Raw genomic sequence first — 12101 nt, forward strand, 5'->3', positions numbered from 1 at the left:
TCACTCTTATTTGAAATTTATGATCGGAGACTTTATAGTTCTTACTCCAATCTTGCACATTATAAATAGAAGATGTCGATAATAATTCCTTCACATAGTTCATCTCCAAGCTTTTCAAGAAGAGAATGAAGCACACAACCTTGATTGTATTTTCCTATATAATAAAAAATCAATTTGAATAAAAAGTTATAAAAGATTTTTTTTTAAATTACCTTTATTAAGTATGAGATATTCCTTCCTAAAAGTTCATTATTATTTTTTCAAATTTCTTACCTTTTAATATTTTTAACTGATTTAGTGTTAAATAACCTTCTGAATTCATTGTTTTCTTGATAATGCATGATAGCAAATTAAATAAAAATTTCAGTTATAAAATAGTAAATATATTTTTTTCAAAAATAGTCTTATTGAAAATATTTGAAATACTTATTTTACTTTTTTCAGATTTGAAGAAAAAAAAAGAAAACTACAATTAAGCACTCTTTAACAATTTTCTTTTGTAGAAGATTTTATAAACGGATAATTACTATCAAACCAAATTTTCACAATTATATTTTTTTTTTATTTTAGAAAACGAAAATTAGTATTAAGTAAATTATTATACATATTTTTTTAGGAATTGTAAAAAGGAAAACAAAATTATGAAAATGAAATTATTGTCAACTAAAAAAACTATCAAATAATCTTTTGTTGTTATCTTTATTTAGTATTTTAAAAATGATTTTACAAAACGAAAATTAGTATTAAGTAAATTATTATACATATTTTTTGTTTAGGAATTGTAAAAAGGGAAAAAAATTAGAAAAAGGAAATTATTGTCAACTAAAAACCATCAAATAATCTTTTGCTATTATTATCTTTGTTTAGTATTTAAAAAAAAGAAAAATTACTATTAAATAATTCTTTTGTGTTATTATCTTATTATATTTATATTATTAGTGTCATCATCTTAAATTTTTAATTGCCATGTGTCATCGTCATGTTAATTAGTAATTTTGAAGAACCAAACTTTATATAATAAGATTGTTGAAAATTTCTTTAAAAATTTTATTCTTATATTCGGACCCTATTCAACCGCTCCACATGCACGTATTAGACGGCCCTGGTTTGTTCTTTAAGATCGTCGAAGGTTAGTTACGTAGAAGACGACCATGGATCTCAATCGTCTACAAGACTCTCTAGCTCTACGAGTTGAAGGGTGGATTCGAGGTTGGTGAATCCTCTCATCAAAAAGTCGTAAAATGTAAGTTTTGATTAGAACACTTTTTTCATTATGAGTTTGAGCTGTTTTTTCATTTAAAGATATAGATTAAATAAATCTTAACAAAGGGCTTTGGGTCTTTCTAAACATAGAGCCGAGAAACTATCGGCTAAAATCTCCTACAAAACAATTTTTTTTAATATCCATTTATCATGTTATTGGTCAGTCTTTCATAAAGCTTATAGGAGATCTAAACACCTCTATAATCTGTTCGTTAGACCAAAAATGAACTATTATATGCACATTAATTAATTTATCTAGACTTAATTAATTAGATGTGTGTTACTACAAGATTCATCATACCCTTAAGTGATTTGTCTAAACTTCATCAGTAATATTTAACCTAACATTTACTAGAAAATCTTATAAAAATATATAAATTAACTGTATACTGTACATCAATATCGTCTATATTCATTGTTTTCTTTTAATAAAAAAATGGCAAAATCATATTTTTTTGACTAATAATGATTTTTTCCCATTTTAAAAAAAGATATACTTCCAAATTTGAGGCATAATAAAAAGACCCGACCCGACCTGACAGCGCTAAGCTATCGTTAAAAATTGATTAACCATCGTCTCTCCAGCAGAAACATATTAATTTTCTTTTCGGCAAGATCCCTCGATTATCTCTCCGTGTTCTGTAATCTCCATAGATTCGAAATCTCATCTCTCTCTCTCTCTTTGCCGTGTGCTCTTGCTTTTTCGTTTTGTTTTTTTTTTCTGGTTCAATTCGTTATCTTGTTTTCGTTTAAATCTCAAATCACCTGCTCTACATATACTCGATTCTTCCCCCGGCGAACGAAGAAGACACAAATCGATTCTTCACTGGTACAAATCGTTCATAAATTAGTTTTTTTTTTTTTTTTTTGTTTGTTGTATGCATGTATTGTGAGTTTGATTGAATGGGGATATGATGCAGGAGGGTTGTGTAATGAATCAAGGAGGGAACACTCAGACCGTGGCTCCACTTGACCCTAACCCCATTGAGGTATTAAAAAAGCTTTACCTTTTTCCAATTAAAGATCATTCCTTTACATGCATTAGGCTACTAATGTTGCTGCCTGAATTGGATTTGGTGATTGTTTGCTACTCTATATAGGCTTTATTGATCCTCCATGTTACATTAGTTTGCGTTTGTTAGTTCTCCATTTAATTGTAACGGTTAGGGCAATCTTTGGCCCTATTAGTATGTTTATGCAATGTGACTTTATTATCAGATTTGAGGCTTTTAACATCTCTGAGTTTTAGATATAGTCTTGAGTCTAAGATGACCTTTCTCTTTGTTGCTTGTCTATGTTTCTTTTCACTAAAGAAACTTAGGCCATGATTAACCCCGGTCTCTTTTTCTTAGTTTTTAACTAAGAATTGTCTCTTAAATATGAGATGTAACAGATGTCTGTTAGCCAAAAAGTATCAAATCATGAGTTAAGAACCCCAAATAAGAGACCGGGGTTAATCAGCTCTAACTGCCATATGGAGGATAAATATTTAGTCTTGCCACTATTAATGCTTTTTATTTTTGTTTTTGTTTTCCGCAGAAACGATATGGTGTTGAAGGAAGCCAAGTGCAGACATCGCCATATCAATACTCAACTGGGTCTGACGCTGCCTCATGGACAACACATAGCGTAGATAATCAGGTTGTGCAGCAGAATGGGAACTATTCAAACTCTAACTATTACCATCCACAGCCTCCAGTGCCTGCTACAGGGAACGTGCAAGAGACATCCTCATCGACGTCTGGGACTGTAAACGTCGCTCAAGATTACAGTGCTTATACGCCTTACCAGACCCCTTCCGACCTGCAAAACTACTCAAACACTGGATATACAAATTACTACAGTGGCTGCTATCAGCAGCAGCAACCTAGCCAGCCATACACTCAGCCTGTAGGGGCGTATCAAAACACAGGTGCTCCTTATTCCTCATTTCAGAATCCAGGATCTTATGCTGGGACTGCAAGTTATTCAGGAACTTACTACAATCCTGCTGATTATCAGACTACTACCGGAGGTTACCAGAGTACAGCTTATAACAGCCAGACAGCTGGAGGTTACGTCAATCAGACTCCTACATCATCAAACCAGGGAAACTATACATCAAACCCTTATCAAAACTATACTCCTGACGCTGCTAACATTCATAGCGCCACTACTGCAACCGCAACACCTGTACATTATCAACAGAACTACCAACAGTGGCCAGGCTATTACAGTCAAACAGAAGTCCCATGTGCCCCGGGCACGGAAAACTTGCCTGCCACTAGTGCATTTAGTCAGAGCTTTCCAGTTGCTGGTGGTGTTGCTAGTGAAATGCCTGCTTCAAATGGTCAGCCTGCTCCGTCTTATGCCCAAAATTGGAGGCAGGAAACTGACTCGTCCCAGCCGCCACCTCAGCAGGTTCAGATTTACTTTCAAAAGGGAGTATAACAAATTTGTGTTCTTAAGCTTAGTTTGAGTCAGTTACTAGAAATTTTATGTGCATATTGTTTTAGACATGGTCACGGATTGCTCTCTTTTTATTAGAATACTAAGCAGTCTTTTTTCTATGCTCTCAGCCTGCTGCAGCGGTTAGTGCCTCTAATAATGCTTACTGGATGCATCAAACACCAAGTCAGCAAGCTCATTATCCTGTTCCTCCACAAAATCATTACCAGAGTCCTCTGGAGACGAAACCCTTATATGAGACCCCTATTCAGGGTCATCAGAGGGCTACATATCCTCAAGAACTGAACTCCCAGGCTTCCATTCATCAGGCACCGTTAGGCTATCGCCAGCCTACTCAGACTACACCGTCAGTGGATACTCAAAGGGTAAGCAAAATACAGATTCCAACTAACCCTAGAATTGCTTCAAACTTGCCATCAGGTTATACCAAAATGAACAAAGAGAGATCACCAGCCGGTGCAACCCAAACACCTGCGTATGTTAGTGTTTCAATGTCAAATCCGAAAGGTCATACCTCTGCAATGCCTGAGGTAATACCCCCATTTAAATTCTTGAACTTTGATTACCTAGCAGGTGACGTAGATATTAAATGTTGGTCACTGTAAATTGGTGTATTGAGTAAATAATATCATGTTTGCTTGTAGCCTGGAACCTTCCCAAAAGCTCTTTGTGGGTTTGTCGAGAGAGCTTTTGCACGCTGCAAAGATGATAAAGAAAAGGCATCTTGCCAGGCCGCCCTGAAGAAGGTAAATGTAGTATGGTTAAAGATGTTTTCATGAACAAGAATAAATCAATTTGCTATTATTACAATACTATGTTAATTTCGTGTTGCTTTGCATGCTGATACTTCTTTTATATTTCTAGATCATAACCCAAGCTACAAATGATGGTACTATTAATACCCGGGACTGGGATATTGAGCCTCTCTCAACTGTCCTGAACACAGATGTGACTAACACTGAGTATGCCCCTACTTTTCTTCCTTACCTCCAGCCTGCATGATCTTTGTTCTTCTTTATTGTATGTTTGGAACATTTACTTCATATGATTTGCTACTAAGTCTTACACTGCGCTGCAGGTCGAGCTCCGCTCCTATATCTTCGTTACAAAATAAGAGCCCAACAAGACGGCCCAAAAGCAGATGGGAGCCGATAGTGGAATCCAAACCATTTGTGAAGCCAGCTTCAACTTTCACCAGTGGTGTTAAGTTTGGAGGTTGGAATCACCCAAATGTAAATAACAAAAAGGTAAACATTATCTCCTTGTTATTTGCTAGGCATTCTCTGAATGGTTCTGATAAAAAAAATATTTGCAGAGCTCTGAGACTTTTCAAAAGGTGGACGCTGTCACTGGCTCCAAGCCCACTTACTTTGCGCAAAATTCTGCAAAAAAGAGTTTCCAGCGGCCTGTGAAGCGACAGCGTTTTGCTGGTGGTGCCATTGACGATGAGGAATCTAGTGATAGCGAGAAGGAACTGACGCCTTACTATTCCAGCGCAATGTCACTTGCTAGTTCTGCCGATGAAAAGAAGCGGCGTGATAGTCGTTCCAAGCGTTTTGAGAAAGTTCAAGGGCACAGCCGAGGGAATGATATTCCTAAACCTAAAATTTCAAATGTTAGAAGGGGCACTGCATTGAGACTTGGCGAAGTTTTAGATGAAAGTTGTGGCAGCAGAGCTGTGGAAGACATGGACTGGGATGCACTAACCGTTAAAGGAACTTGCCAGGAAATTGAGAAACGTTATCTCCGTCTTACTTCTGCACCGGATCCTACCACCGTAAGTATCACTATATACCTATTAATCTTTTTGACACACTGACTGATATTTTTAACCGACTCATTTGTGCTTTGCAGGTAAGACCAGAGGATGTACTGGAGAAAGCTCTGTCAATGGTTCAGGATTCTCCAAAGAATTATCTTTATAAATGTGATCAGCTAAAGTCAATTCGCCAGGACCTCACAGTACAGCGGATACACAATCATCTAACAGCGAAGGTATACTATTGAGTTTCAAATGATGCTGAGCATTGAGCATGTTTATGATGTTTCTATGATCAATGTTCTATTGCAGGTCTATGAAACACATGCTAGATTTGCTTTGGAAGCTGGGGATTTAACTGAGTATAATCAGGTAACCATTCAGATTGTCTAGATCTGATTCGGTATTGTAAACAATTGTATCTATTCTCCTAATCAAAAGAGTTCTAACCACTGATGGAATCTAGCCTTGTAGGATACATCTATTGTATATTCCTGATGAGACTTAACATAAATCTCAGGGTATTTGTAGTCTTACTTAATTGTTTTTTTGTTGTTGTTGTTACAGTGCCTGTCACAGCTGAAAATCCTTTATGCGGAAGGTATAGAAGGATGCACTCTGGAATTTGCTGCGTACAGTCTACTCTATATTACCTTACACTCGAACAACAATCGAGAACTGCTATCATCTATGTCCAGGTTAGTGCTTCCACTTTTCTTTTGCATCTCTCTACCTACCAATGTGAAGAGATTACTCCTTTTAATCGGGTTTGTATGCATGAGATTGAGTGATTATGTGATATCTGAATCTATTTTGTAGATTATCCAAAGAAGCTAAGGGTGATGAAGCAGTTAGACATGCTCTCTCAGTTCGTGCAGCCGTTACATCGGGAAACTATGTTATGTTCTTCAGACTCTACAAGACTGCGCCAAACATGAACAGTTGCCTCATGGGTAAGGGGACATATCACTTATGAGAACTATTTTGATATGTTTGAACAATTGGATAGATGTATAATTTTTATGTTTTGTTTGCAGATCTCTATGTGGAGAAGATGCGTTATAAGGCAGTGACGTTTATCTCACGGAGTTGTCGTCCTAGTATCCCGGTTTCATACTTAGCCCAAGTGCTGGGCTTTGCTGGTACTTCAAGCGAAGGTACTGGTGAAAAGGAGAATGATGGTATGGAGGAGTGTTCTGAATGGCTAAAAGCTCATGGTGCTAGCCTCATAGCCGACAGTAACGGAGATATGGTTCTTGATACCAAGGTAAGTCTTCTTTTGAATTTACCGTAATGTTGTGGTGTAACATGGGCCCTAGCTCAGAGCCATATTCTCAAGATATGGATGAGGACTGAACTTGTGTTAATTTCCTTGTGCAGGCGTCATCAACGAGTCTCTTCATGCCAGAACCCGAAGATGCAGTTGCTCATGGAGATCGATATCTAGATGTCAATGATTTCTTTACGCGTACATGATGAAAAAAAGATTAATGTCTGTTGTGTAGTCTGATGGGGAAAATGAAGTTCATCACATCTTTTGAGACCAACGAAGATGATTGAAGCATCTCTCACCTCGTCATCTTTTGCCAAACATAACCTCAGGTATATGACATTTTAGGTCTTATATTACTTTGATAGAAGAGGACCAAATGTTTTGTAATTCGTTTTTGTGAATATGGAAAATCCTTTGTTATTTTTAAATACTTTGAAAGGGAATCCAGGAAACAATAATGTAAAACCATTTTACATTTAAAGGAATTACAAACAGAAAAAATACAAGTATGTTTTGATTTGGCTCTCTTTTTATCACTTCCTCTTGTTCTTGCTTCCAAGCAACAAACAGAAGTAAAACAAAACCCTAAAGAAGAATTCAAGTTTTAATGTTCAAAATGCAAACTATAGATTATTCATAGATTGATCTATAGTCAAAATGCCTACTTCGGAAAACAAGAGATCAAGCTTTTGGGAAATAATGTACAAATTTTCCAAACTTGCTACCAATTTAATATTTTCTAGGTTTAAAGTACACATACTAATTACAGGCTCATAGGGGTGGGCATTTTATCCGCTCTCCAAAAATGAACTTCAAAACTTCAAATTTAGAGTTTTGAGTAGTGAAATTTCATATTTTTATTTGCATTTGGTCTTTATAATTAATTACACATCACATTTATAATTCTTAAATATTTTTTTCATTTATCGTTTTAATCTTTAATACTTTTGTATATCTTAAGTATTTCAAATTTATTTTTATAAATTTAAATTTTACACATAGAATTAAATAAAAAAATTGAAATAAGATTTAAAATATTTTAAAACTAGAATTAGATAACAAGAATATTACAAAATAAACTTAATAATTTTTTAAAAAAGATACATGAAAACATAATTATTACACAAATTTGAATATTACAACAACACTAATAATCTAGTAAATTTGTTCTAGAACTTCTAAAATATTGTCCAAACAAATTTATAATATTTTAAAACTAGAATTAGATAACAAGAATATTACAAAATAAACTTAATAATTTAAAAAAAAAAAAGATACATGAAGACATAATTATTACACAAATTTGAATATTACAATAAAACTAATAGTCTAGTAAATTTGCTCTAGAACTTCTAAAATATTTTCCAAATTTTTTTTGTGTAACCAAAGATGGAGCATTACAAAAATAATTTTATGTAATAATGTGGTATTTTTCTTGTACTTAAATATTTAATTAATTATTTCTATTTTTATTTTTATGTTTTTAGTATAAGATTTTATTAATTAATATTTTATGGTATTTTTATATATGTGCTAGTGATTTATAAAGGTTTTATAGATTTATATTAATTATGATAAATATAAGGACCATAGCATAAATTACAAATAATCTATATTATTAAAAGAGAAGTACCCATTTGAAAATGTCCTTACTTCATTAATTAAACTTCCTATTTTTTGTTTGTCTTTTCCAGTTACATTAATGAATTATCATTAAATGAATTTAAATTACCTATTTTATTTCTTCTCTTTTTAGTTACATTACTGAAATATACTTAAATGAATTTAAACTAACTATTTTATTGATTGTCTTTTTCAGTTACATTAATAAAATATCATTAAATGAATTTGGACGTAATGTCATTTAATCAAAAAAAAAAACTCATAAGTTATCTTTACGTGAAAACTCATAAGTTATCTTTACGTGCATAATTTTAATAATGGAGATTTTTCAAAACGTGCATCATTAAAATGTTATCTAAAACTTGCAGCACTAATATATAACATGCATCAATAAAACTAGATTTTAACCCACATAATCGTACGGGTATTATTTTTCAATTGATTAAATTTAAAAATTATTATTTATTCAAAAAATATTTAAGAAAACATGCATCAATAAAACTAGATTTTAACCCACATAATCGTACGAGTATAATTTTTCAATTGATTAAATTTAAAAATTATTATTTATTCAAAAAATATTTAAGAATAGATATGTTTTTAAAAAAATTATATGGTATTTGCTCCTATCGGTAGTATAAATTTAAACAAAATTTTAGCATAATATAACTAATTTTTCATTTGCTAAATTTATGACTTTTATTTATAATTTTTATTATTTAATTATAATATTTTCATTTTATATTTGAGAGATGAATGAATATTTCTTTCTAACAATATTTTTTGTATACATATATTTTTTTAAAAAAATTCAATTTAAATTGTTATTATCATTGAATATAATTATTTTGACATAATTTTAGTTTTCTTTTACATCAAAACTAATCATATTTTAGGATAATTATAATTTAAAATGTTAATTTTCAGATTTTTCAAAAACGTCTAAAAATATTTTCAAAGGTTTTGTTATAATTGTTTTTAAAAAATATCGAGTTGCATTTCAAATAAAAAAGTAAAGATATTTAAAATATTCTAATTAAAATATGTACAATTAATATATTTTTTACGAAATGATTCAAATAAAAAAAATCACGCATGAAAAAAATCATGATTTCTGTTAACTGGGCGGGTCATTGTTTATATGATATCGCACACGAAAGAAAAAATTATGTTTTTACAATTTTCTAATTAACTCTATATACTTAATTTTTATATGATATCGCACATTCGTCAAAAAATAGATAGTTTAAGATGCAAAAAAATATTTATTTAGTGAACATAATATGATCAAATATTACAAATAGATCATTTAATAAATTAAATAATCAAAAACCGAAAATTCATAACCGCGCTGGCGCACGGATCAGGGTCTAGTTTTGAGTTAAATATGAAGTTTTGTTTTTGAAAAAGAACACCTTAAAACTTCAATTATAGAAACTCTAAAATAGACAATTTTAGAAACTACGAAGCATCATTTTTTTATTAACACATTTTTCAAAGAAAAAAAAAATTAATTATCTAAAAGATTTTTCAGAAAATATTGATATATTATTATTTAGATATCCAATTCAACAATTCTACCTTTCATGATGCTCTTACAACTGGACCATGCATTCATCATGGCCATGTTATAATTTACCTTCACTCCTCTGGATAATTCAGGTTGTAAGTTGACCTATTTCAACAGGTTCTATAGCTAGTGTTCTTTATTTTTTACTTCTTCTTAATTTAGCTAGTGTTTTTATCTGTCTGTTCAACTAATACGCCGATTGATGAAATAAATTATCTTAAATTCACCAAAATTTGAAAGTAAGGCACGGTAGCACACGATCCATGCCTTAATTGATAATATTGCAGCTACACATACCCTAAACACCTACTGAAATACTTGGGTTTCCACAATGTAGTGAAGTTTAAAGCATTTTAAACAAATCACCAAAGAACTGTTATGCAAATAAATAGTATGTAACAATAGAAAGTACAATAATCTGTTTAGGACTTTCCAATGTATACAGTTTCATATAACAATGGGTCTGAAAAAAATAAGTATTGTGGTCTATCCTTCTCCCTCATGTACAAACAACACTATAGTAGTTTCTTTTGATCAAGAAACGGGTCCATGATCTCTTCCACCTTCCCTTTCTTCACATACTTCATCGCCCATTCAATCAAATTCACTTTCTCTCTCGGAAGAGAATGATCAATGACACCAAAAGAGTAAACATCAGACTTCGCAGTCAGTTGTTGTCTGGTCAAATACTCCGGATCAAGATAACCAAAGCTTCCTTTAACCGCAGTACTCACATGTGTCTGGTCAAGATCCGGACCAGTCTTGACAATCCAAAGTCCACAACTTTGGCTGTGAAATTCTCATCCAAGAGAATGTTAGCTGACTTCACATTGCGGTGTATGACCGCTTTTGTGGAGCCTGTGTGGAGATAATGAAGCCCTCTAGCTGCACCAGCACATCTCAAGCCTCTGTCTCCAACTCAATCTAGGGTTATCAGACTCATACAAATGGTCCTTAAGCGTTCCCTTGTGCATATACTCATACACAATGATCATCTCATCAATTTCTTCGCAATACCTTATCAAAGAAGTTGACAAAAAAAATACCCTATCAAAGAAACCAAATGCATGTGTCTGAACTGAGACAGTGTTTCGATCTCTGTCTTGAACTCCACTAGACCTTGGCAAGATTTGGAGACCCTCGTTTCACAGCTATCTTTGTCTTGTCCCTCAAGGCTCCTTTGCAAACTTGACCAAACCCTCCAACTCCAATAAATAAGCTCTAATCAAAATCATCAGTTGCTTGTTTGATTAAAGCTGATGGAAATCGATAACCGATCTTTTAGCTTGAAAAGATTAAGCTCTCACGGTCTCACCTATGTCATTCTGCTTAACAGCTCTTCTTTTCTTGATGCACAAGTAAAATATAATCACACCAAACACTAACAATACACAGTGCTGCATAACCCGTTAATAAAAGAAACAGGGTAAACATTCTTGACTCCACCAACAGATAGGTTTATGCCTAATCTAACTAGTTGTCTAATGTTTTTTTTTTGTTGCTAAAAACTAGTTGTATAATGTTATCACAGTTATTATCAATAAGGACCCGTGTGTATATATATACAATACTAAAAGAAGAATAATCTCAACAGCTAAAGTGTCCACATCAGATTAAATAATCCACCAATCAGAAAGACTTAATTAGCCACGTCACAAGAGTTTTCTCCTTAAAACAAAAATTGGTCTTTTTTTTGGGCTCAGTTTACTTTTTTAAATGTCTCAATTCAAGCCCAAGCTTACTTTAGTCCCAGAAGCGTTGGTTTTCATCTTCTCCAACTCTTCCATCTGCACTTCGCCGTTCTGCCGTTACGGTAACCCACTCTTCAACAATATGTTATGATCTTAAATCATTTGTAGTGGTTTCTTTCCACACCAATATGTTATGATCTCAAATACTTCTTTACTGGTTTCGTTCCACCTCCCCCTCTTCTCCTTTTATATAAAGCGCTTCATCTGATCGATACTCCAACCTTAATTGAAAATCTCCACCGAAGAAAGCTACAGCCACAGAGCGCCATGAAATCCCTGGAAGTCTCCCGTCTCCACCGACAAATCTCCTATCGCTGTGTATATCAACGACGTCCCGGGAACAGCCGATTGCAAAAGGTGGGACATTTAGTCTATACCAATGTCCCTAACCGCTGATTAAAGTTTTCCATTTCA

General features: G+C 33.1%; 1 protein-coding gene and 1 pseudogene across 1 annotated transcript; one reads left to right on the forward strand and one right to left on the reverse strand.

Annotated features, from left to right (window-relative positions):
* The first annotated feature begins 1814 nt into the window (after positions 1 to 1814).
* Positions 1815 to 7260, forward strand: LOC106447703 (SAC3 family protein A-like). The gene is made up of 14 exons (XM_013889689.3): positions 1815 to 2092; positions 2184 to 2252; positions 2803 to 3663; positions 3822 to 4241; positions 4356 to 4457; positions 4576 to 4673; positions 4790 to 4958; positions 5027 to 5488; positions 5566 to 5706; positions 5783 to 5842; positions 6038 to 6168; positions 6290 to 6423; positions 6508 to 6737; positions 6851 to 7260. The coding sequence occupies exons 2-14, from the start codon at positions 2196 to 2198 to the stop codon at positions 6944 to 6946; spliced, it is 2961 nt and encodes a 986-aa protein (XP_013745143.2). The 5' UTR covers positions 1815 to 2092; positions 2184 to 2195; the 3' UTR covers positions 6947 to 7260.
* Positions 7261 to 9490: 2230 nt separating this feature from the next.
* Positions 9491 to 11723, reverse strand: LOC125586229 (annotated as a pseudogene).
* Positions 11724 to 12101: the final 378 nt, after the last annotated feature.

Source organism: Brassica napus, chromosome C4, assembly GCF_020379485.1.
Source record: "Brassica napus cultivar Da-Ae chromosome C4, Da-Ae, whole genome shotgun sequence".
Taxonomy (NCBI): domain Eukaryota; kingdom Viridiplantae; phylum Streptophyta; class Magnoliopsida; order Brassicales; family Brassicaceae; genus Brassica; species Brassica napus.